The sequence below is a fragment of the Poeciliopsis prolifica genome, unplaced genomic scaffold (assembly GCF_027474105.1).
Source record: "Poeciliopsis prolifica strain line A6 unplaced genomic scaffold, Auburn_PproV2 SCAFFOLD026, whole genome shotgun sequence".
NCBI lineage: Eukaryota > Metazoa > Chordata > Actinopteri > Cyprinodontiformes > Poeciliidae > Poeciliopsis > Poeciliopsis prolifica.
Genome location: NW_026562401.1, coordinates 283,503 through 310,912, shown reverse-complemented (window position 1 = coordinate 310,912; position 27,410 = coordinate 283,503). Strand labels below are relative to the sequence as shown.

At 37.8% G+C, this 27,410-nt stretch overlaps 1 protein-coding gene across 1 annotated transcript; it reads right to left on the bottom strand.

Annotated features, from left to right (window-relative positions):
• Positions 1-1,989: 1,989 nt before the first annotated feature.
• On the bottom strand, positions 1,990-25,614 carry st14 (ST14 transmembrane serine protease matriptase). The gene is made up of 19 exons (XM_055047968.1): positions 25,444-25,614; positions 18,132-18,279; positions 17,349-17,506; positions 16,080-16,150; positions 15,664-15,836; positions 14,928-14,960; positions 14,318-14,546; positions 12,079-12,218; positions 11,422-11,525; positions 10,877-10,986; positions 9,937-10,067; positions 9,414-9,518; positions 8,578-8,685; positions 7,058-7,171; positions 6,511-6,630; positions 6,077-6,260; positions 3,840-4,114; positions 3,196-3,335; positions 1,990-3,070 (listed from the first exon to the last, which is right to left on the bottom strand). The coding sequence occupies exons 1-19, from the start codon at positions 25,462-25,464 to the stop codon at positions 2,909-2,911; spliced, it is 2,526 nt and encodes an 841-aa protein (XP_054903943.1). The 5' UTR covers positions 25,465-25,614; the 3' UTR covers positions 1,990-2,908.
• Between the last annotated feature and the right edge of the window lie 1,796 nt (positions 25,615-27,410).

Below are 27,410 nucleotides of genomic sequence, written 5' to 3'. Positions count from 1 at the left end.
CGAATCTGGCATTATTGGGGACATCTTCCTTTGCCAAGGGGGCGAAGCAGCTCTAGTTAGCTTATGTTATCCTTTAGTTTGTTCTTCTGTTTTACTCCTAAGTTGTTCGTCACAAGTATGATGTGTCAACACCATAACTGACCATTTACGAAATGTTTATGAAGTTTTGTGAACTAAATGCTAAATTTTAGTGGACTGTGAAGATTTCTTGGACCTGATGAGCTACAATATGGCCTCCTTCAGAATAACATCAGATAAATTGAGGTAGTTTGGCATTTTGTCAACTCTGTCAGTTTTTAATGGACAGTGTGACTCTTTCAGTGATAGTGTTGACAAATCTCACTTAAATGTGCAGTTAATTCATTTTTATGTATTTCACACAAATGGCTTTCCTTCCCATGTATCAAGTTTTTAATTTTTACTCACTAGTTTGTCAGCACCTTCAGTTTATCAGATGGACTTTATGTTGTTTTAAATATTTCTTTTATTTCTTGAGAAGCATTTGTCTGTGAAACAGAGCCAAAATATCCCTAATAGGGTCATTAAAAATAATTTTATATTTACTTTTCTCAGATGGTGATGACAAAGTTCTGGGTCAGGACCATTAAAAATTTAATCCAAAAAATGTTGCAACTGGGAGCCTGCACCTTAGCATTTTTACATTTACAAAACATTATTTGTCGTATTTGTACATATAAGCTTGAGGAATAATTTTTAAAAAGTTTGGGAAACTTGAAACCCATTTTGTCCCACTTCTAAAGAATCACTGTCTAAATTAAAATGATTAATAATTTACTTACATAATGTTATATCAAAAGATGATTTAGTATTGTTTAATTAAACCCACCCCATTAAAGCTTTATATTTAGTGTTTTTGTCCTGCTGGATGGTATTACTCCTCCCAATTTCAAGACTTTTAGACTCTGACAGCTTGTCTTCCAGGCTCCTGACATGACACCGGCTCAGCAACATACAGCGTTATTATGGCGCAAGGGCCAGATGACCACAGTCCAGTCCAGTAGATGGCCGTAAATGAACTTAAAGTTGGTTGCTATCCGCCAATAAAACACAAAATACAAAGAATTACTTAACGTTTTACCTGAAACATTTTTGCCTTATTAGCAAAATGATTCAGTTGCTCGTTGGAGAATTTGCACACATAAAATCAAGCATTACTACCTTCACTTATTGATCTTTGATTTGATTCTCAATAAGTGTTGCTATGACAAAAAAACAAAAGGGGGGTGTTTACTACCAGTTACCTTCATGCAGATGAACATGTGGTACTTGCAGTCATCAGTTTCATTAAACTGGACATGAGGCTGCAAGCCTTCATCCATCTCTTGTATTGTTCCAGATTTCATTTGGGTTTGGAAATGTAATAAATTGTAGTCCTTTCCTCCCTTACAAAGCATTCTGAATGATAATGTTTCTTTGTTCAGATTGGAACATTGGCAGATCAAATTCTGAAAATTAATTTAGCCTCTATCAGTTATATGCTTTAAAATTAGGCCCTCACATCATGTTTGGTCACATTATCAAGCAGAATGAACATAGAAGTACGTTTCTGTTGAGGCTGTTTAAAGAAAAAAAAACTGGGACAAAGATAGGATAGGGGAATTTGCTTTAATTCACAGCCAATACGCCTTAAAAGAGAGAATTACACACCACGCCTAGTCCTCCCCAACACCTTTTCCAAAGAATACACATTCACACCTTTGGTTTTGCTAGTTTATCCCAAAACAAGCCAGGCCTAAAGTTGGTTATCCTGTCAAATTGGTTTTGAGTAGAAATACTCTTAGCTGTGGTTAATCTCTTGGGCATCTGTAACAAAAGACACCTCTCATCCTGAGCTTTAATCATAGACTTGGTCTGCTAAAACCAGCTGGATCCTCCACCCACCAACTTATATATATATATATATATATATATATATATATATATATATATATATATATATATATATATTATATATATATATATATATATATAAATAAAATACTTTAAAATATTTACAAATTTAGACAAAAGCCAGTAACCATGGAAATATAAAAACAGGAAAATACAAAAAGACATTCCAGTTCCATTATTCAAGAACCACTGTGATAATTTTGCCTTGTTTGGCCCACCAATAACAAACCTGGCATACTTTAACCATTGGCAATTTTCCAAAGCAAATCACAGGCTTTTAGATTGATTAATGCAATTTCTGCCTTCCATTGCAGCCAGCTCCTGGTATTTATGCAATCTAAGCATAACATGAAAATGACTGTACATAAATGGTGTTGGTCCATTTTTCCTTATTGGATATTTCAATTTTACCCCCCCTCAGTCAAATGTGTGGTTTTGTTAACATTTTAAGTTAAATTCTAAAGCTATGACAGAATGGTGGAACATTGACTGCATGTTGGAAAGTGAGATCAAATTAGTTTGGGTATAGAAAATGGAAATACCTTCAAAATAAAAATCACTAATGGCACAGTACATAAAAAAACCCAAAAAATTATCTCATAAAAATCCAAGCAAAACATTTAAAAAGTTAAACCAAACAACCAATGGATGAAAAAGTATTCCCCAATCATACATATTTTATATTTTGTACACACTTTGGCTTGTATCCATCAGTTAAGTATTGCTTCAATAGATGGCAACATGACACGCTGCTAAGAAACATCTTTAGAAAATGTACAAAACTTGAGTCTGTGGAGTTCCTGTGGGAGGTTGGCAACCACATAAAGTGCTTAAAGTCATTCATGTGAACAGCTGGGTCCATGCAACAGTATGCTCAGCCAGCTGTTGAGAATAGATAAAACTCAAAAAGACTTGGCCTGAACCACGCTAAAATGTTCTGTTTCCAGCATTTCTAGCACTGCAATCTTTTCTGCTGCTGCTCCACGCATCATGTTCATCAAACGCCTGATTCCTTTTTGATCCATTCTCTGAGCTTGGTGACGCGGGTGTAGACTCCAGGCTTGTTCCGACGGCCACAGCCCTCACCCCAGCTCACAATGCCAGCCTGAAACCACTTCCCATTTTCCTCCCTGCACGACAAAGGGCCTCCGGAGTCTCCCTGGTGAGCGCCACAGGTGAGAAAGTAAAATCATCAGATTGTGTTTGGTTGTGCTGGCACAGCAATTACAAAGGTGTGAAAACTTGTCTCTTTTCTTTCCTGGGGAAAATTTTGCACGGTCTCACCTGGCAAGCGTCGACTCCTCCTCTCAGGAATCCGCTGCAGAGCATCCTGGAGGTGACCTGTTGTTGAGTTATGACCTCGTTGCACACTGTGTCGTTGATAATTTTCACTGTTGCTTCCTGCAGCAAATTTGGCAGCATATCTGCAAAAGTGGTAGGAGACGGGTCAGTGGCTCTGGCCAGGTTAGCTTAATGTTCACGGCCAACATCAAAAGTGTTAATGGCTTGGATTTAATGGTTGCTAACAGAGGTTTATGAAAGGTCCCTTCAGAGTGGGAGTTCATGTAGATTTATGATGCCATTCACTTAAGATGTTCACATGAATGACACTTAAGATGTTTCTTAAGTGAAGAGAGCAGATCAGAAAAAAGGGTAGGGCAAAAAGGAAGCATGATAAAGCAGTAGTGAAGTGTATCATGTTGGGAGACATGGGAAACAATACGAGTGACAATACAGGCAAGAAAGGAATCATGATTAGTTGGGATGGCGATCAAGGAAGACAATGGCTTTAGGAAATGCCACAAAGAAAAAGATATTATGCAAGTTTAGATAAGCCATCACTGAGAGCCAAAAGCATTATTCAAATATGCAATGATAAAAAATAAGGAAAAGAAGAATATGGACATAATTCTACAGAGAATTCTTACAAGTAGCTCCTTCCCGGAGTGCGCCCCAGCCAGTGACAGAGCAGGGCAGTCCGGCTGGGAAGACATGGGAGGAAGACGGGAGGCAGATTGGTTGGATGGTGTTGCTCCACTCCAGCACCTTTGTGAGCTCCAGTAGTGCAATGTCATAGTCATGGGTAATTTCATTGTAATCTGGGTGAGGAATGATTCTCTTCAAATTACGCCTTTCAGCGACTTCTATCTCATATTGGTTCTGCAAACCGCTGTATGCAAACCAGTTGACTGGACCAAGGTAGCTGTAAAAGCATGAGACATTAAATCAATCATATTTTGTGCCTTGCAAAAGTATTCACATCCATTGTGTTACAGTTCCCAACCCTGCCCTTAAGTCTTTAGAATCAAGAAAGGTTTCTTCCAGAAATTCACTGCTTTAACTTCTTCTATCTTCCCATAAACTTTAGACAATGTTAAAGTGGGGGCTGGCGGGTTGAAATGATGTAAAATCAAAATTTTATGTTATAATATTATTCCCTCATCAGAAACAGATCTGGAGTGTTACATTAAGCGTTTCATGCATGTTTGAAGAATCATTGACTCTCCTGTAGCTATTTGGGTTCTTAATTACCAGCTTTCACATGGCCAGCTCTCAAAATGTGCTGACTATTTCAATAAACCCCAGTTCTCAAGCTGAGTTTTGCTGGTGGTCAGGCCCCTCACCAGTTTCGTGACCCGACCAGAACCCCCGAGTGTAAATTACCTTGAAAAATAATGAGATTTGGTTATATATAAAAGCAGGCTTTAATGCCAAAAATGATCAAATGTTACAAGCCATGCATGTCATACAAATGGAACAGATACAGAGTTGCGTTCACTGTCCAGCACTGGGGCCACCCTTAGATCGCCTTATGGATGAAACCAAGCAAGGTGAGTTTAGCTTTTTATTCTCCTCTGCAATCTGTAGCCTCTCTAAAGGGTAGTTGAATCAGTTTCAGTTAAAAGAGGCTAAATGAGATAGGGGAAAAGATAAAACCTACAACAGAGTGTTAGAAAGTGTAGGATCTTCTTAAAGAGGCAAAGGCCTAATTTTGTGTGTAATATACAGCATTTGTATAACAATTTAAGGTTAACAGTTACTTAATTGTGTTATGAAATGGCTCTATGTGCCTAAAAACACATTGTTGCCCCTTGAAAGAAAAGCTTCCCCACAGCATACTGCTGCCACTCCCAAAAAGCGTAGATTTTGTTCCATTCTTCCTTAAAGGCTAAATTTGTGGGACGCAAAACTAATGGATTTCCTGTGAATCTTCAACTTGAACTGAGAATCTCTGCAGCTTTTCTCTCACATTTATGCTCTGCTTGCACAGTTTAGGTAGAGTGTGAGGTCTTGATGGTTTTTCATTTGTATTAAGTTTCAGGGAACTTATGATAAAACTAGTGCTTTATGAGATGTTTATAGCTTTATGTTGAATAAAGTTTTATAACCTTGCCCCTCAACTTCTTCACATTTTTTTACTTGGTCTTCTTAAAGCTATCTGTTCATCAATGTTCTCTGCAAACTTCTGAGACCTTCATAAAAGTCTATTAACACTTTGTGGATGTAAAATATTTGCTAATTAGGTGACTTGACCAGTTTGTTGCACTGGATTTGATTTAGGCTTACAGTAAAGCAGGGCTGTATAACGCCTGAAAGCAAAGGGGTAATATTTGCTCCAGATTCATATTTTCTAGAATATATAGAAAACCATAGTGACACTATGTGTCACATAGTAAAAAATGTATAATTATTTTCTAAAATGTTTTCAATGAGTTTTTGATCATGTAAAAAGTTCAGGGGCATTGTTTTTATACAAATAAATGTGTGCTTTGCTATGCAATGCTTGTTTTGAGGTCTCTAAATGGATGTGAAACTGACTAAATGTCTCACAACTTATGATTGTTATGTCCTAATTAATTGAACCGTTTCAACATTGTACACAAGTGTGAAAAAAAAAACCTGCGCAGCTGTCATAAATGAATGTATTGTGACCGTGTTCAAGTTGAACAGAATGGTTAGTGCACCACCAACAGGCTGCTGTGGTGAACACAGCAAGAAATGCTGATTTGTAAGGGATGCTGTATTTGTTGTAGACTGCTAGTATCTCTCTGTGCAGTTGAATTCATCTTGGAAAATGTTAAAGTATGATGTGAAGAGAAGATCTGAAAAGTTGTGTTGTTTTAGCTCTGTGCATTTCTGTAAGTGCAAGACTTCTGTGACTCACTCTGGGGACATGTTGTTGACAAAACAGTGAGCAGCGGACAGGAGCCACCTCCCTGAAATGATCGAGGCGCCGCATTGATGGCCCATATTCTTGAAGTGAAGGCTGACCTGCCAGGGCCACGCCCCAACGTCAGCATTGTGCCCTCCTACGATTCTGTTCATCTTGTAAGGCCTGGTGCCGCAGTCTGAAATACAACGGAGAAAGCTTTCAGGGATTAAATGAAAAATGCTATCTTGATCCATTTCATAATCTACTAGTTATTGCAACGAGATTGAGACATCTAGTTGCTAGATTGAGATAGTTTCTCAATCTAGTTTATGTCTCAATCTAACAACTATAATCTTCTTTGAAACTGACAAGATTAAATCCGACTTCAGCTCTTTAAAAAAAAAAAACAAACACTGAAGAATCCAAGAAGGAGGAAGTTTTCTCACCGCAAAATTGTTCATCTGAATTATCAGAGCAGTCACTGACAAGATCACATTCGGCATTCACCTTGTTGACACATTCCCCGCTGGTGCACTTAAAGCTGAAGTCAGAGCACAAATCTGGGGCTGCAAAAGGGGGTGGAGACAGGACCCAAAGTGAAAACACACATTTAACCGGTGAAATACTACGCAATCAGTGAGGCTTCAGAGTGAGGCTCCAATGCACAATGTGCAGTGATTGAGCAGCAGATTGCATTGATTGGGCATATTGATTGGGATTAAGGCCTAATATGCCTCCTTATTCACAGAAGTGAAAATCAAAAGGAAATGCAATCGTGCCCTCTGTGAACATCTGTGACTGCAAGAGGGGAATCAGAGAGAAATTGATGAAGACTGAAGAGTAGAAGGAAATAAAACAAAAAGTAAAAACAACAGTGAAAAGAGAAACAGTTTGAACTAAAACAAAGCCCTGAGTGAAACATCTTTGTTATACCCACAGCCATGCAGAGGTGATTGTTTTGTTTCGGAAGCAAAAACGTGGTCATATGCTTACAGGCTTCGCATGAGGCCTCATCACTTCCATCCTCACAGTCATTCATTTTGTTGCATCTAACATCTTGAGGAAGACAAACTCCATTTCCACATCGCCACTCGTTTAGCTGACAACCTAGTGTCAACGAAACACGTTTAGAAGGAAGTTATATCAAAAACAGTCATTAGTGCAGCAGCAAAAAAAGGCATCAGCATCTGGCTTAATCTTTATTGCAAGTATTAGGTAGGATTAGATAGATAGGAACTGACCCCATGTTGCATGGAGTAACTGCTTTCAAGATTGACAAAGTTTCTAAAACGTTTAGTTTCAAAACAGCTTATATTTTTGATCATACCATTTCTACTCTTTGAAGTGCTTTAATGATCTGCCCAAAAGGCCCCAGAGTGAAGAAAATGGTAGATAGAGTGATGCAACAGTGCCTGTCGCTACACAACGTAGGTCAGATGGCTGGTAGAGGGTCTTTTAATGTTATACTGACACTAACAGGAATGAAGAACTAACTCATCTGACATTATTAGCAGTAATAGGAGCATAAAAAGATTCAAGACAGGATGCTTACCAAATATATGCCATAATTTAAACCTGGGCCGATTTATTACAGATTGAAATCCAAAAAGCTATAATACAAAATCAGAGCCCAAGCTTCAGAACTTCCAACTTCTGAATCTTTGAAGCTTAATTTTTTTTTTTTTTTTTTTTGCAGGATTTTTTGTATAATTGCAATGTAAATCCAAGAAGTGCCTGCTTTCTCTTATTCCTCCCCTGCTGATATCATGGCAAGGTTTTTTCTTGATAGTATGGCAAAGCTGAATGACGTATTTGCATTTGTAAAACAACCTGTAAAAAACATCTGCAGTGAAGCAGGAGATGTGCAATTTGGAGGTGGGTACAGAAAGGAGCCCAGTACGTAACAAACTGTGTGCAAGAACCCTGATATACTGACATGCAGATAGTGGACTGTTAATTTATGTTACTTTGCAACATCCTTATTGATGGAGCCAGAACAGTAGCAATGTCTATAGCAGCTGCATCACCAAGAACATTATAATGAATAACTTGGTGTACTGCCAGCTTAGTACTGGCATGGTTAGGTTTTTACCTTGGAATGAGGCCAATGTAGCCAGTAGTCCTGTAAGTTCTCTGATGAAGCCATATATAAACCTAGTGGCTATGAATTACTTATAAACAGCAACTGCTGCTTTTAGGTAACTCTATGATTGATTTACAACTTATTATTAAGCTGATATGTCATCATATCATCATATCATAAGCTTATTATTAAGCTGATATGCCATCAGCTTAATAATAAACCTCCACTAGAATCTCAGTATATAGCTTTTGTACCAGCTCAAAACAGCTGAGAGAGAGAGTTGTTCCCCAGAAGATATTAAATTTCTCTCTGGAGATGAACTATGGTGGTCATCCACATTGTGGTTTATTTTAATTGTCATGTTTTGGTCTGCTTGGTAGTCTGGTGCCTTGAATAGCTCTGAATCATGACTGCAGATATTCATACTTACTGCATAGCTTCTCGTCGCTCCCATCTCCACAGTCGTTGGAATTATCGCATACAAAGAGTTTTGATTTGCACAAACCATTTTTGCAGGTAAACTGGTCACTGTCGCATTCTAAAACAAAGGAAATTTGCACATACATGTGCATATCAATAACATGAACAAACAAATGAACTTGGAACAACAAAACATGTATTGACTGCATCAGATAGTAATAGCTGAACTGCAAAATAAAGGCTGAACAGTATTCATTTTTCCCCATTTCAAATATCAAGATGCTTTAATTAAACGTGAAGCAAAAAGAACAACAGTAAGAAGAAAAACTGCAGTTCTCGTGTGGCCCTTGCTTTAAGATAAAAATAAAACATGGTAATCACTATGTAACATGTTCTGAGACTTTAGTTCAAAGAGATCAATGTAATATAAATTATAACTTTTGGTAAGTTGTGCCTGATTTTTTGGTTATTAACACTAAATGATTTCCTGGAGTCTAGAAGCGTGGCACTGAGGAGAAGATAAGATATGATCTGGCTCGTAAAAAACACAGCTTGTCATTTTTATGCTCCTCAGATTTCGTTATCTCAGGACAGATGCCGGCTAAGTGTTTCCCCCTGCTCCTGCTCGTTTTGCTGAGCTAAGCTAACTGGCTGCTGGCAACACTTACCAGTCAGAGATGAGAGTGGTATCCATCTTCGCATCTGACTCTCAGCAAGAAGGCCATTATAAAGTATAGTTTTAAAATAAGCTATTTCTTTTTAAGAAATGAGAGGAGGGCATGGGAAAGAAGGGGGTGTAGAGACGGGTTTATTAAAGGAATAAAAAGTCTCGCCAGATCAACTTACTGCACTTCCTCTCATCGCTCATGTCACCACAGTCGTTCCAGCCGTCACACCTTCTCTGTTTATCAATGCAAAAGCCATTGCTGCATGTGAACTGGTCAGGGCAAGCTACAGAAGAAAGGGACATAAGGAGACAGCAATGACAAAGTTACTGAGAGGGGAGCGATAGTATATTCACAGCAGGTATAAAAATCAAGGCAATTATAAATCAATTTTGATCAAACAGAGAACCAATGTTGGAGCAGAAGGGACATTCCTGTCTGACAGCTACAAATAAAACAGACCCACTAAACAAGCTCTCTGCTAATTAGTCCACCTCTTATATTTCACTCCTGCAATCTCCAAGTCTGTGTAAAGCAAACTGCGATAGCTTTACTGTCAATAAGCCTTAGTGTTTTTGTCTTTCAAAGCACAAAATTACTACCTTTGTTGGCACTGCAATGGCAGGCTCAGTGTGTCACTGTCATGTTACAACACTTCACTCATCTCGCAAATAGTGAGTTGAGAAAAACAGGAATCAACTTACGGTCAGCTGGATTGATGGCTGTGTACGTTGCATGGAAGCCCTTATCGGTATAGGACTCATCAGAGTTGAAGATCACTTTCAGTTCATTAGACTCACTGGTCAGAACCAAAGATGGCAATTCTCCACAATATCTGAGACACAAGACCCATTGGTTTAAAAATGCCGTTGTGTTGGATTGCATAAAAATGACAGAATTTCACTGAATATTAAAAGCACTGTTGTCCTTCTAGGTTAAATTCCCTCTCCAGATGCACATAAATAAATAAAATTATTTTTTGCCTTCATTTCTGTCACTTGATAGTTAACTAGCTGTATCAAAGAATCAGCATAAGCAAATATTAGTGTATTGTGATTTGTGAATAATGCTCAGTGGAACTAAAAAGATTTACTTATAAAATTTTAAGCCACATAAAAATTGTATGCAGCACATTCAAGCCCAGCGGTGGTACTTCTAATAATTCACATATTTGGTATTGGTAATCAATAACTTGAAAACATAGGTCAAAAGTCTATTTCTGTTTGACATTCTTCAAAATGGGAAAAATGAAAGAATATTTCACTCGGGTAATTATTTGTGCTGATAAGTCAGAAAAATGTGACTCAATATCAGCTGCTCACCAGCGCCTGCCCAAATTTACAGACACAAAATAAAACTTTAGAACAAGTGGAAGTCTGGCATCATAGGCCCAATACAGACCAAAGTTCATCTTAGATATTTACCAAATATGATTGAATGTAAAGACAATTATAAAACAAATCCAAAATGTCATAAAATGAGGGGAAAAAAAGAGCTATGTGTATTTATATACACACGTATCTTATTATAGTACAATATCGATATGCTTCACATAGTGACATGTGAAGCATGACGCATCCTTGTTTTATGTTTGGAATCACTTGACACCGACATGCATTTACAGACCAGTAAATCAAGTCTTACTTCTTCCCCATGATTTCCACATAGTCTTTGTGACACCTTCGAACATCTACACCCGGCTCTTTCATGCGGAAGATGTTGAATGTCACACGTACCTTATTCCCTGCAGAGACCTGCAGCAGAAAATTTCAGGTGACTGATTTGTTGCAACATTATTGACCAATGTGTCACCTACATGCACAGAGAGAGACACGCCTCTACGGCTAAGTGCAAACACAAAGGTTGTAACACATCAAAAGTGGTTTGTGGGTGCACAAATTTAGTCATGTCCTCTTGCATGCATATCCCCCCACACACGCACACATATAAACGAGCCACACACACTAAACCCTGCAGCTCAGCTCAAGCTGCAGCAGCAACAGCAGCCTGACAGATGAAGATAGAAGAGGTACTGAACAGCTTGGCTTCGACAGTGCTGGCTCAGCATTCCTTTCATAGCGGGCTAAGGATGGAGGAGAGGGAAAAGGTGCGGTGCAAGGAAGGAGGGGGCAAGAGCAGAGGAAACGTGAGGTGTGGGGTTGGAGAATGAGAATGTAAGTCTTACAAACCTTGATGGTCCATGTGCATTTCATGGCAGGAGGATAGAAGCTGGGGTAAAACGGAGATGTGAAATTGTCTTCGTTTTTATTGAGGACATGGTCACATTGGGAAGCTAAAATGCATTATTATTGTTAGTTATTGTCATTTCTTCACACTTTAAAAACATCGAGAAATATATGGCACCAGTTCAATCATTTTTGAAACACTTGAGAAAGATAGAGTTTATAGTATTTATGCATTTTTTTAAAATCCAAGTAAAAACAAAAAGTCAAATTCTCAGTCAAAAGAATTAGATTTTAAAGCTAATTTTCAGTTTTGAAATTGAGAAGAATTTTAGCCACCAGTGATTTAGTCTTTAGGCTATACACGTAGAAATGGGAAATTACACAACTTATATTTATTGTGAGAAATATGGTGAAATAAAAATATATATCATAAAAAATATCTAGAAAGCCCAGCCAGTAGCATTTGAGTTAAATTCTTTCAATTCAAATATCAGAATGATAAAGAAAATGTTTGGTATTATTATTAAATGTAAAATGTGTAAGAATTCTCATTTCAACAACTGCATAAAATACTAATGATCAAAGGAAATGTACTGTAATCCTAAAGGTTTGACCTGTAAACAAATCATTTTCAGTATTATGAATGTGTTGGAAATTTACCTTCGTTTTTGGGTATAATCTTGTACTGTGCCTCAAAACCTGGCCTCTGGGCAGAGGTGTCAGAAATGAAGCTAATCAGCATGATGTTACCGGATGACACAACGCTCAGGGAGTTAGTGGGACGCCTTTGGCCACATTGTCTGTGGATAAACAAGGAAGACATACCAGTAAAGATGCATTCTAACCAAGTTCCAACATCCAAGCATAAATAATTTTCTCCATGCTCAGAGCATTTACTGAAGAAAGTGAATCTCTTACACACAAGAGTAATTCTTTTTTATTCAACAAGATTAAAATACCAGCGCATTGCTACAAACATAAAATATATATATATATTGAGAGGAAATCAATAAAAGAGCTGTCAGGGGGGAAAAAATAAATAAGAAGAGTAGTATCAGCACTAATAAGAAATTGCTTAGGTGGAGTTTCTAAGTCAAACATTTATTAGATTAACAAAAAAAAAGTTTAAGCATGGCTAGAGGAAAAGCCATGAAGGTGTAAATGACGTTGCAGGAGCAGCAATACATTCACCTCCTGTAGAATAATGTCATTATAGAGTATTATATTATGGCTCTCATAAACCCCATGTCACCTTGAATAAAGCCCATCGCTCAATACCATTAAAGAAAAAAATGTTATGCATCACTCGGTAAGGCTGTATTTGTTTGGCATTGGTTTCTCAGTTTAAAACTGCCTGCAGCTACAACTGATGTTGCATTCCGTCTGTGATAGATTCATAAAAAAGCGACCTCCCCCACAGACAAAATGCAATTACACACAGTGGTGTAGTCAGATTCAAGTTGGCATCTTTCATAGATCTGAAAGGAGAGGTCTTTCTGAGTCAACTTAATCTCACTCAGGGCTCGAAAGCTGACAATAAAAAAGGAACGCATATCGCAGAAGGCTTCAGAAGCAAATAAAAAAATAAATGTAATCACAAAACCAGAAAAAAAGGAATGAAGTGGAACATGTTCCACCCACATGAAAACAACTCTTATTCTAAAACCCCTGTGGAATATTTCAGTCAAATACAAAGTGATTCATGGAGGGTTGTCTTTTGGGAATCACTACTCTTTCAGGCAAAATAAACTAGACAAATTCTGGTTGAAGCCCATGAAACAAAAGCTGTCATGCATGGTTAACACAAAAATAAGAAAAAAAAATAGAATAGAATAGAATTAGCAAAAGTAAGTATAATTAGATTCTTGTTTGCATAAGTGAAAGTTAAGTAAAATGCAGTCTTCTAAAAGTATTCATTATGCCCTCCAATAAAAAAAATGTAAATGCATAGCATGCATCCTATACACCACAACCAAACTCCCATGACACCTGGAGTTATTTGGTGAGGGTAAAGATCTGTTCTGTTTCATGGTCTGAGTGAAAGCCATACTGCTCCTCCTAATTGTAAGGTTGAAGAATTTGTCAGTTTTCTTTCCGATATCCTAAAGTTTAAGACATGGTATTGGTGGCTACATGGTTGAAACACATTCTCTGGTTCCCTCTCTTAAAATCTACATCCATCTCAGTCTGCCACCATGTGTGGGGTGTACCAGGCCTCAAAGCAATACTGAAGAGATTTGTGAGCTACAAAAGCCCTGCAACTATCTACCATGGCACCCAATCACTAGAAAGCTATGTCAACAGTTCCCTTATTTCTGCCATGAAGATGCTTCTCCTTAAATCCTCAGATTAAGTGCCCTTCTCCATGGAGAACATGGTGACTATAGTGAGGAGATCCTGCTACTGTTCCCTCCCACACATAAACAGTAATTTCAGTTCAATCTTCAAGTTCCTTTCCCAACCATACACAGCTCTCGTCAATCTCTTTGATTCCACTCCTTAGTTGTGTACATTTGTTACAGAACTTTTTTTTAAGACGAACCACAACTATTTCTTCATAGCCTCTCTAAATTCCTCCCACATCAGAGGTTTCTTGCTTATGCAACCATAAAAGCTGTTGACCTTCTGGCCCTCTGGTACATGCTGGTTTGGAACCACCAGAGACAAGAAAACCCTGAAGAGATTCTTAGATAATGGCTTCCATCTTCACTAATATCCACCGACAGTCCTCCGGTAACCAAATGGATGTGCACCAATGACAAGTGTTGACAATCCTGAATATAGCCTATAAATTTGCGAAACTATATATATATTAAACTTATCCAGAGAATGATTTCTATTACATTTTGTATAACTATCACATCGCCCAAACTCTCTAAGCATTTCCACCACTACTTACACTGTGATGGCCTGAGAATCATCAGGGCTCAGAGAGTCAAAGATTGAGACAAAGTCATTGCTGCAGTCATCTTCAATGTGGAAAATTGGAAAACTGACTGATATGGTGTTCTCCTGTTCTGCTCGGATTTGCCACTGACAATAAGACTCTGGCTTGTAGCCTGTGGGGTATCCGGGGGATGTAAAGCTTTGCTCAGCCGCAACCGCTTCCAGACGAAAGAAGCAGTCCTCTGAGAACAAAAAGAATATTGCTCAAATCAAACAGGTTATTGGACACAGACATGAAAACAGTAACTTATAGCCGGAAAACATAGTTTGATGAATACTTTATAAATAATAATGCAAATGTCTTTAGTTAAATCAGGCACATAGTCTGCTATTTTATGTAATTACAAAACAAGACTTTGGAATAACTTTACACTTCGCCTCACTGCTGTTATGGTAAAGCAACCTAAGCTAACAGCCACACGGATAGCAATCTTAGATGAAAACAAACACCTATGCAGTACAGGACAGGGCCATCATTTGTTAAAGACTGGCAGGAGGGCGAGCATCTAGCCAGGTGGAAAATTACAGCAGCAGGTGATTGAAACAGGACATACTGTACTCACCCGTAGGTTTCTTGGCCATGCGAGCATCTGTGACTGGAGACAAAGACATTGGGGTGGGGTGACAGGAAAACAGGAGGAAAAGAGGTAAGAACGGGTCACCAAAGTTGTAAGGCTGATAGAATTTGATGTATGAGCCTAAAATATTTGGGTTGCACATTTTCTGTTCCATTTCCCTGCGGTTAAGGGAACTGGTGATGGTGCGTACCTCTTTCTGCTCCATCTCACCTTGCCCTACAGCAGCAAGTCATACATCTCTGTCTAACTATCTGGGACAGCAACATCAAAATTGGACCAACAGAAATCATTTTAAAGAGGACCAAAAACCACAGAGTCACAAGGGCCAGCACTCGGCTAACGGCCAGGATGTCGACAAATGCAAGGCGAGTGCTGAGGAGACAGAAGGAAGAAAAATGGCTTTCTCGAAGCAGGCCAGGGGCCTGGCTAATATCATTAGAGAATCCAAACAGCATAAAATGTGCAATCTCAGATGCAGCACAAGCTGAGAGTGGTCTGCCTTATCTGTTATTATTTTATCAGCACAACTCAGAGCAACCCACTGTGATATGGATGCAAAGCAAAAAGAAAAGAAATGATGACGAGACATGACAAAGACCTTGTTTAGATCTTTGTTCACAGCATCTTTTTTGATTGCGCAATGTAATTACTGAAAGCCAGTTAAGAAAGCTTTCTAACATTTAAAAGCTTTCCCCACACACCTGGTTCTGAAGGTACTTACGTGAAGCAGTAATTTCAATAACCTTGAGATCATTAAGGTTGGACCTAGAGCTTTGTGATGCAACACTTTTCTCCAATGCATCCAAAACCCGCTCCTCTGAGAACTCTGGCACAAGCTCCAGGTCGTTGACTGGGATCTCAAACTGAGACCAGTAATAGGCTGTAACTCCTTCACTGGTGTTTAGAGATGAGAAGAAAAAAAAAGTTAAAGAATTCATAGAAAATTTGACAAAAAAAAAGTAAAAAAAAAATAAAAAGATCTGCTTAAAGCAACTTCAAAAACAAAGTTATGAAAAGATGTTTTAACTATCATAGTAAATAACTGCAGTTTACAAGAAACTGCAATCTGGATATGAGACGGTAAAAAAAAATGCACTACGTCTAATCTTTAGGCATATGAAAAAGTGAATGTCTTACCTGAAGGCTGTAACTGTAGATCCTGTGTAATATTTGATGAGGAGTGGATCATTCTGGTAGTATTTAACCAGCTGTGTAAAAAACAAATAGTTGAAGCATATTTTAAACTTTCAAGTATAAAAAAATCATTATGAATGGGCTATTTTCTAATGTCAAAGCTTACAATGGCTTTCAAATAAAGATACAGCTCCAAAAGTGTTGAAATTTTACATCATGCTGCTGCTGCGAGTTTTGGTAGCGTTTTTGCTGGATTGATTCTAGTCTCTTCCGGCTCCAAGACTAGAAAGAAGTCAATTTGTGTCCGTCATTTATAAGAATATATAATTTTATTTCTAATTGTAAAAAAGATTCTTTTGTTGTGTGTACAAAAGAAGTAACATACTATCCTTTATGATAAGGTACTGCTCTGAAATCACTTTTGGCCAACTATGACTACCATAGTCAATGCAAAGGATTGGCGACCTGTCCAGGGTGTGCCAGGTCTGCTTGAAATAGGCACCAGCCCCGGTCGCAACCCCGCAAGGATAAACACGTTGGAGGGAGGGAGGCAGGGATGGACATTAGTTAGAGTGACTAAAAATATGCTAATCATAAGAATGAATCATAAGAAACCGAGTTCAATGAATGAATGAATTTGGATGGAGAATTCAATTCTCCACAATGAATGCTGGAGACAAGAACCAGCCCCATAAGGAGGTCAGGAGGGTGGAAGGGAGAAAAGACTCATGAATGGATGTTTAATCCATTTATATAAAATGAATAGAAAAAAACATTCCTTAAAATAAGTTGTTTTGTTTTTTTTACACTCTATACAAACTTTGTAAATTAAAAAGCTTTCTACCAATTATCTAGTCAAAGTCTCACAACTTCCTCCTCATGTCGGCATGACATTCTCATCCGTAATATTTTTTCCACTGAAGAACATGTGCTCAAAGCAGGAGTCTTTTGTCATCAACAAGCTCCTGAAACAACATCCCTTCCGATGTTGTTCAGGAAATCACTCAAGGAATTTACTGTTATTTTTATTTCTTCGCCCACTCAGAGTCCGACCGTGAAAACATTTGCCACGCTCTTCCTGATCACTGCTCCAGGACCATGGGGCTGTTAAAGCAGTCATTTTGCACTGGGAGGCATATTTTAGAAATCAATCGCTAACAGCATTCAAAGTTAATCTTTTCCGAGAGAGGACGACTAAGAGTAAGGCATTAAAAGTAGCAGAAATGCGTACAGCAGAATAAATACATGAGACAATCTGGATGCCATACTCACAAGATCTTCCAGTGTTGAAGCTAAATTGTCAAAGTCTTGGCTAGTTGTGTCCTCGAGATTTTGGTCATAACTCACACCCTCCAGCTTCATATGACCACTGAAAAGTTGCACTGATGGTTTTCGTTGCATACTTAGTGTACCCTGGTAATCACCATTAACTGAGAGAAGAAACGCAGATGAGAGTCAATTGTTTGATCAACAGAATGCTTTATGATGGCTGCTACTGATGAAAGAAGACACTTTTAAAACGGGGCCTTGAAGCACAGTTCTCAAGCTTTACAGCATGAGCTCATGCTGTGGAGACAGTTTGGCTCTCGTGGCAATTAAAAACAGCCACTTGTATCAAGATGGTGTTTATGGAGACTTCACAGGCCTTTTTATCAGTCTCTGTCTGTGTAAATGACAAGAAAACTGTGCCATGGCTCATGACATTTTTCTCCTCTGCATTATTAAAAGGAGAGCGTCAGAGCTGTCAAATCGACTAACACTAATGGGAAATTAAAGTCCAAACATGCCACTCTTACACTCTTGTATCAAAGAGCTCTGCCTTCACAGCAAGTGTAAATGATCCACTTTGCGCTTTGTGATGTGTCTGTTTTGGCGGAAGGGAATGCATGCGACATAAATACACAAATCTCTTATTTCTATTAGGCAAATCTATGCTGAAAGTTTAGGGACTTCCACAGAGTGTCCAAACATCTAAATATTTGCGGTCCCTGAATATCTATAAAATTTATATCTATTAAATATAAATAAATTAGGAAATGAATTAAAACTACTTACAGATGAAGAACCAAATGAGGAATGCTGCGACAGCCAAGACTGCAAGAAGCACCAGAAGAACAGCAATCAGGATGCCAAACTTCTTCTTCGATGAGGACTTTGGTTCATTGGTTAGGAACACTACTTGTTCTTGGTTGCCATTCTGGTGCTGATGATAGGAAAAGGTGGGAAAAAAATTATCGTAGCAACAATATAGAGCTATGAAAATGCCTTAGCTCGGTCACAGATTTCTTCCGTTTTTACTTTTTTGTCATACTAAATTGGATAGCCCCATCCAAAAACACAAATTTGTCTGACTACTTTTTCTTAGAAATCATTTAAGGTTGGAATACTAGTGCACTTGAACCACTGTCCTGCTGCATAGCCCACATGACCTCGAGTTTAATACAAGAACTTGGAGTTGGAGTAAGGGTTAATCTATAACCAGCAAGTTTCCCAACTTAGCAAAGTGGGACACTATGCTAATTTGAAAAAAAAAGGGGATTTTCTCATTAAGATATTAGAGAGTTAGTTCAAAACTGGTTAAACTTTTGCATGCAAACGTATTATAATGGAAAATCTAATATAAGAACAGCCATAGTGTAATCGAGGAAAGTTTTACAGTGAGACCCAGCTGTCGTTATGTGACACACCTTGTTCTAATTTCTAAGACGAACAAGCTGTGACAGGATGCTTGGTTTGCTTTTTCTAAAAAAAAAAACCTGTTCTGTCACACTGACAAGTCAACTACCACCCCTCATACCTCCATGGCAACATGCTTTACATACATTCAAGGACTGACAACTAAGTGATTAACTTGGGGAAAATACAAGCATGCTGCTTTAAGAAGCGCTTGACTGTAGTTTGCGTGTTGTTGAGCTCTCTCGAGTGGGTGGACGTAGAGATAAAAAAAGGTTTTGGCTGCACAGTAATCAACACACAATGAATTCAGTGCCTGCGGCCTGTGAGTGAAGAAGCCAGAGTGCCATTAGGGATGGAGAATCACTTTGGTATTAAATCAATTTGTCAGATGTGCTGCTCCTTAAGATGGGGGCTCAATTACTTCAGCCTAGATGATAACTCATGGCAATTAAGGTCCATTCCTGCCCAGTTCAGGCTTCTACACATGCTCTCTAATTGGAATCTGTAACAGCAATCATGGGCCAGAATGAGGAGAATCATTAGATAGAGGGTCAGCAAGTGCCCCAAGGTTCTTCTACATCAATCACCCTGATCACGGCCTAATTATACCATTACATATGCTTCATCATATCCTATTCTTCACTACTCCGAAGACATACCATCCTGCATGAGCATTATGAGAAGTCTCTCCCTCGCCCAAAAGTGTTACTTAATTTCAAAGAAGAGGCAACAACCGCCCATCCTATGAAAGCGTTTGACAGGAAATCAACTTGAGTTGCAGTTAGTACCATGTGAGTGTTGCTGTTTGGTCGAACTGGCTTGACAAGACCAGGTGCAGTGAGGTGTGGTTAAAATTAAGCTGCTCTGGCTTGTTGTGAGTTTCAGCAAGATTTCAACATTTTTTTTTTTTTTTTGTCATTTTTTTTTCTCCCGAAGAGTTTGTGCGGCACTAGTGGCTCGTATTTTCGACAGTAGGCAGAGAGGAAAGAGGGCGAGGAGAGGGGGGAAGACACGCAGCAAAGGTCGCCGGGTCCAGGAGTCGAGCCCGCAACGTCCACGTCGAGGACTGAGGCTTCCAAACGTGGGGCGTACTGACCCCTGCGCCACCACAGCACGCCCCTTCAACATATTTTTTTAATGGTTTTTCATACAGTAACATTAAAATTTGTTTTCCTGTAAACTGTAAAACCTTTTCTGCCATTACCTGACGACATGGCCATATTATTACTGCATACTTTTTGTACTCGTATTCTTTCTGTTTTTCTGTTTATTTTATCCATTTAATTTAAATACTTATTTTTTTTCACTTTCCTGATCTCACAACATTACTTTTATTGTTCTGACTTTGCAGCACTTTGGTGGAACATAAGAACTTTCTAAATTTATTTTACACTGACATAATGTGAAAAACAAACCCCTGACATCATTCAGATGTCTTGGTGTACATCTGATAAAGTGTTTTCACTTTATCAGGCCTTGTTAAAACTGTTTTGCTTTTATTCTCTAACACAAGAAACAAAAAAATATTCCTGCAAATGACAACTCCTGATCATCTGCTGCCTAAAAACATGTTAGTTTCACAGACTTCATCCTGTGAAGTCAGCTCAAATTTTTTACATGCTAAAATATTTAAAAGGAGGAAGAAAACAAATAAATCATTTAAATAACTTAAAACCTTGACACCCATATGTATTCTGCCGATTTTATACACAATAGCATTTTACATCTAATTATAACAGAGTCCATCTGTGTATAATTTCATCACAGTATGAATGCAACTGTTCTGTGAAGGCCTCAGAGCTTTGTGATAGAACGTTAGTAAATAAACAACATCATGAAGACCAGGGGTGCCTCCTCCCTCCAGAGCAAATATTAAATGCATCCTTGTTCCAACACACCTGAATCAAATGCATGACTCATTATCAGGCCTCTGCAGAGATGAATGACAGCTGATGGGGGAATTCAGTCATTTGATTCAGGTATATTTGAGCAGGGATGCATCTAAAGGTTGCAGGAGGGGAGCTCTCAAGGACTAGACTTCAGCACAAATAATGTAGATCAAGTAACCCATCTGACTGGTCATGCATGAAGATCCACAAGTGAGGACATCTGCTCAGAATACTACTTTCATAAACTTCACAAATATGATCTTTATGGAAGAGTGTTAAGACGAAGAAAACTTGTTTTAAGTTTGCCACTAATCATGTAGGACAAAGCAAGTGGGCTGAGAAAAGTACTTCAACCTGTTTTCCAGTATTTGCTTGATAGTTGTTATGTGACCTCAACATTCCCCTGAATGTCTTGCAGGATTGGGCAATATATTGAGACTAAGCTGTCATTGCAATATTACTGTGCACAGTTTGAAGTGCAACAATAGTTGTCATAACACTATGCCACTTGTTGTGAGGTTTCTCAATGTTTAAGCCTTGGGCACAGTTAACAGTGTCCAAGATGCTTAAGGTTACACAAGAGTGTTGGAAGCCTCATAATAATACATGTAAAAAAAGAAGTGTGAAGGTAATTGTATAGTTGGTGCAACCAAAACTGCCTTTGCAATATTCTACGATACTAAAATACCAGAACTTTCTGATATTGTGAGTCAGAAGGCCTCGGGACTGATTGGTCTGAAAGTCCCTGCAGCATCTATTCTATCCCTCAGTTGGGATTGCAGCACTCAAATTGGGTTTTTTGGTAACAAAACCTTTTATTTACACAGCAGATATCCAAGCTGTTCTGATCTCCAAATCCCAACGACTTAAGGTTCAGGTTTGTAGTATTATCCAAGCCGACTCATATTTTTGTCTTTCACCCATGCAAGCTAAAAAAAGAAAGAGCCCAGGAACCAATATTATGCTGGTGAGTATGTCTCACATGTAATTTCTGTCAGGCAGGTTTTGCCCTGTTTCAAAGCAGCAGTAAGTCTGCCACCAATCTTTTTTTTCATTTCCAGCTTTGTTTGGGTGTGAACAGCATACTATCAAAAAGGAATCAGAAATGCCTCACCTCCATTGTTCAGGGCTAAGGTCAGCGCTTTGTAAAGCTGTGAGATGCATGAAAGCCAAAACCCTCAGTAGCAGCTGTTAACATAGCAACAAACCAAACTGCTACAACAGGCTGTTTTCTTTATAATTATCCTTTTCACAACAAAGTCTATCTTCACAGCTCATGAGTTTTTTAATATGACTTCACTTATGTTGCTAAATTCACATGAGGATTTACAAGTAATTTGGAGTTGTCACAATTAAATATTCTCTTCTCAATATATAAAACCTAAGTGCTGTTTCTCACATACAAAAAAATATATTTTTTTTCTAAATAATTATTTTCCAACTGTCCCAGTGTCACCACATAAGCAGAGACCTGTCTCACCACATTAATCACAGTATTCCCATTTTCTGTGTTGAAAACTCACCGCATTGTATGTGACAAATCAAATATTAACAAAAAGAATATTTTGTTAAGATTCTTTAGTTAATATTTAACACTATTAACAAAAGGTAACAATTTGATGTAAGCCACTTTAGGAAAAAAAATATTTTAGATTAAAAATTAGACATGAAGAAAAACAGGGTGACAGATTGGCTGGTATGAGATCATCAAAGAATAACATTAAACTGTAAAACCCAATATTATGGTTTTACACTACTACTTGATATTTGCCCAAAGCTCAAATCACGGAAGAAACAATGTGTTAAAATAATTGTACTTAAAAAAATTGAAAAGTAAATCTATTTCCACTGATGCTAAAATAATGTACTGCTTGATTATTACTATTATTATAGTGATAGTAATTTTACTTTTTATTATTTTTGATTGACTGACTTAAACAAAAAGGATTAACATTGCTCACTTTAGTTAACTTGAAAACCCTCTTGTCACTCTCATGCATTTTCAAAAACGAGCCGTAAATGGTAAATTTTAGAACTTTTAAAAATTTTTAAAAGTTTTTAAACCTCTGCACGCCTACATTCACGCCTTGCATAATTTTTTGATGCACGTCGCTATTGTTTCGTTTTTCCTAAGATTTAGAAAACATCAGATGTTTTTTCCAACTTCATATAGAAACAGAACACTCTCTCTTTCCCACTAATTGTCATTTGTCAGCCAATATACACTCCTATAGTTCTGTTAAACTCCAAAACAGCATAAAACAAAATATGATACAATAAGAATTTACCAAAACAATTTAAAATTCCCAAATTAGTCCATGTTTTTGTTTTATATCAGAATCAACATAAGAGATAAATTCCACCAATATCCTAATAACAGCTTTTACAATGATGACCACTATGGATAGATTGTTTTCTATTTTAAATCAAATCAAAAAGATTATGTTACACATTGTTGCTGAAGTTTTATTTTTGAATACTATAAATCATGATCAATCCGATGTTTATTTTCTGATCATTTTAAGTGAAAGTTAGTTATACTCTGAGAATCTCATCCTATCTCATGCCTAAGCAGTACTAAATGATCACTGTGGTCACTTAGAAATTGAGTCACTTCAACAAAATCTGAACATTTTCATTCTAAACCAGATGATTGTGATCAAAAGTCTCCAAACAAGAATCATGAGTTTTGCAATATTTCAGTCTTGTTAATAAACAATCCTGCATCCTTAGGTTATGACACACATTAATTAATTATCTGACATTTGTTGGATTACAACTAACAGTACTTATTACATAATACAGCTAAGGTGTATAAATAACCCATCAAATATTTTTCCCTGTAAGGACAACAGAGTTTCTCTTGCTTTGAGCCTGTTATTGTGTACTTTTCCCAGCTACATATTTACTAGCTGAAACTGCATGGAGCAGCCGGCTAAATCTTGCCCCACCCTTTAATTTCAAACCTGAAACTTTGCATAGGTACCTGCTCTGTCTGGACTTTGCTTTGTCCACCATTACGATCACTGGTATTATTCAATAGTTTCTAACAAGACTGAAGCACAAGGACAGATCTTTACATAATTTATACTCCTGAACCTGTAGTTGTTTTTGACGCAAATCAGAAGTTGCAGCATGGCAGCAATGTCTGCTTAATTCCTGAACTATCAAAAGCTTTTTCACAAAAGACATCAATATACCATTAACACCTGTCTCCCCTCCAGCTGTGCTGCTGATGCCTCACTATCAGATGTGGAAGAACAATAAAAACAAGTCAGCTTGAACAGTACTCGGAGTTTCTTGGAAGCGCATTCGGGCTTCTGGGTAAGAGTTTGACTTTAGCTCAGCCTGTACATGCTCCAGGTCAGGAAGCTTCACTGTGTATAATTTAGTTCAAAGGAAGTATTGGCATCCATGTTTTTCTTTAACAAAACCGCCTTTATTCTGTTATTTTTTAACAAAATCACTAATGGAGCAACGCAAAATATGTGTGCATATATATAATATATATATATATATATTTTTTTTTAATTTATGCTCTACTTGAACTTGATCAGAGTTTCCAGAAGATTTCTAATTATTCATATTTACTCGTCGTTTGCATAGGTTATAAATTTAATTTAATTGTTTTGCCAGACACATTTTTTTTTTATTTATTTTTTTTTTTTTTATGGCAACCTTTAACCCCAGACCTAAATCCTGTAGGCAAGCTGTGAAGTGAGCTGAAGAGAAGATGTCTGCAGGTACAAAAAGCATGGCTCCCAATAAATATATCACCAGGGATTTTGGGAATATAAATATTGTTTCTTAAAGTGTTAATTCTTCCCTACAGAAACTAAGGTTCTCAGATTGGATTCATCATACATTTTCAGTGAAAGATGGTCCAAATGATAATTTAAAGGCATTTTAAATTAGCAGTCAGTTCTTTAGTTTCCCTATAAGATAAGCAGCACTGACTCCCTATGTATGTGATGAATTACTGCAATCACACGAAAGAGAGAGATTCAGAGCTAATAGAAAAGCATAAATCAGAAGGTTTTCCACATATCTACACAATGAGAAAGCTGAAGCGATCACAGCTCGACTAAGACTGCTGCTCTAATCTATTCTGACCTTAAAAACAGCCAAATGGATGTCACAAAAACACATTGCTGGCAACAGAAATCAAACGTATGTCCTCGCCTTTCAGAATAAACAAACAACTTTTCTTGTAAAATGCAGCATGTCAGAATGAACACACTAGAAATTGGATTGTTTTCTTTTAATACAAATAATATCTCACAAACTCCTTAAGAGCAGCTTAAGCATGTCAAATCATTTTTTTCTGTGTATTAAGAAGACAAACTAAACACCAGGAGGTATCCTTCAATATGATTCCACTATAGAGAAGACACAAATGTGGGAGATGAAACATAATGTATTCAATAAAAATAAATAAGCACCTCTGACACCAAATCGTATTTAGTTAATTTTAAGTAAATAATCAAATAAATAATAATAAATGATACTTTATTCAAAGATGGTTTCATAAATGACAGGATTTCAAAGTTCAAATACGCCTCGACATAAATGTGGTGGGTGAGGCCCTCGCAAGCCACTAAGTGTGTCAACCCACAGTTTCGCTGCGGGGAATAAACTGCTGAGAGGAAAACTGTCAGACGTGTTGACTGTAAGAATCAGTCCGCACTGACTGAGACGCTGAGTTTGAACGGGAGACCCGCGGCGAACTTTACTGCGCCGAAAACTTTGCGAGGGGAACCATTTACAGCAACAACGACGAAATGAAAACAGACAAAACTTACGTGATATGTGGCCGCGCTCATCTTCGAAGACCAGACAACTGAAAGCCCGACAGGAGAGCTGCGTCTTTCTTCCAAAACCGGAAGTAATAAAAGTGAATATCAGCAGCCCCTCAGAGATTAACAGAAATCTCGTCCTGTGTCAAAGAGCTAAAAGCTTTAAACGACCTGAAAATGTCGCTCCCACACCTTAGCCCCGCCCACAATACCTGTCGCGAATCAAATTCCTAATAGCCTCTTTCACCTCCGGTTTACAGTAGTAAGAGGCGCTCACTGTGGAGGAAAGTTCCGCAACAAAAATCTGATTATATCGATCAATCAAATTTTATTTGTGTAGCACATTTCAGCAGCAAGGCATTTCAAAGTGCTTTACATCATAACAAACACAAAAAAAATGAAAAGTACTCACCAATTAATTTTCAAGCATGAAAATAAACACAAACTGAAAATAAACTAGGGCAACATAGAATAAACAATACATTAAGAAAAGTTCCATCATTACATTTTTAATTGATTACGTTTCAAATACAGCTCTAAACAGGTGCGTTTTTAATCGAGATTTAAAGGAAGTCAGTGTTTCAGTTGTTTTATAGTTTTCTGGAAGTTTGTTGCAAATTTGTGGTGCATAGATGCTGAAAGCTGCTTCTCCTCATTTGGCTCTGGTTCTGGGGATGCAGAGCAGACCCAGAACCAGAGGACCAGAGAGGTCTGGAAGGTTGATACAACAACAGCAGGTCCTTAATGTATTGTGGTGCTAAACCGTTCAGTGATTTGTTAACTAACAATATTTTAAAGTCCATTCTTTGAGCTACAGGGAGCCAGTGGAGGGACTTTAAAACTGATGTTATGTGCTCTGTCTTCCTGGTTTTAGTGAGAATGTGAACAGCAACGTTCTGGATCAGCTGCAGCTGTTTCTATTATAAAGCATGGATGGCTGATTATTTAAGCGAAATCATGGCCCTTACTAGTCAGAAGTGAGACTTGAATAACTCCAATAAAGTTATCGGAGCGTATTTTCCATACAAGGTTAATGTAACACAGTCAGATTCAGAAAATCATATAATGCCAACTGGTAAAAAGCAAGATTTTCAAAAGAAATCAGCAGGCTGTGTTCAGTGTTCACTTTAATGGAGTACTTCCTCTTCTGACACCACAGAGTGAGTTTGAAAGAGTGAGTCCTGTTTAACAAAGAATTTTAAATCATATTATAAATTTAACAAGGAATAAATGAACAGAAGAAATTTCTTGGTTCCCCTGTTGGCCATCCTGATCAGAAAGAGCTACAATATGCAAACCTAAAAGTAACAAATGCATCATCTAGATTTCCAGTGCAGTCGTGCGCTGCTGTCTAACTCTCAAACTTTAACTTAAAGACTCATCAGTCCCAGTGAGCTGCTCATTGTTTGCATGTGGCCTTGTTTTCCCTCCCATCATCTAGTTCTGAGACACAACTTGTCCTCTGGGCGCACTGTCTCTTTATATTAAGAATGGTTGCTTTTCTGTGACTCAGTTAACAAGGTCTGGCGTATTGATCAAGTGAAGCCTTGTCATTTTTCCCCAACTGCTCCCTGTTGTGTTTATGTGCATCCCACTGAATAAACTTCAGTCTGTTATTAGGTCAAAGTAGGAGAAGCTGTTTTTGTATGAAATTGTAACGTTACATCTGAGAACCTCCTTCAGCTATGATGTCATGTCTTTCATTATTACATTTATGAACTGGAAAGATGAAACATGTAAGCCAGGAGAACGATGTCTTTCAACAACCAGAACAAATCGACCAGAGTGTAAAATAAAGGTTATTTATTTAAACTCAATGAAATCATTTTGATTCAAAACAATGAAATATGTTCTAATAGATCAGTTAATGTATGGTTGACCCTAAAAGTGAAAATTGTCTGAAATATTTACTCTTCAAAATACTTTTTTTTTCAAGTTTCTAATTTTCTCTTTGCTCTGTATGAGTTGTTTTT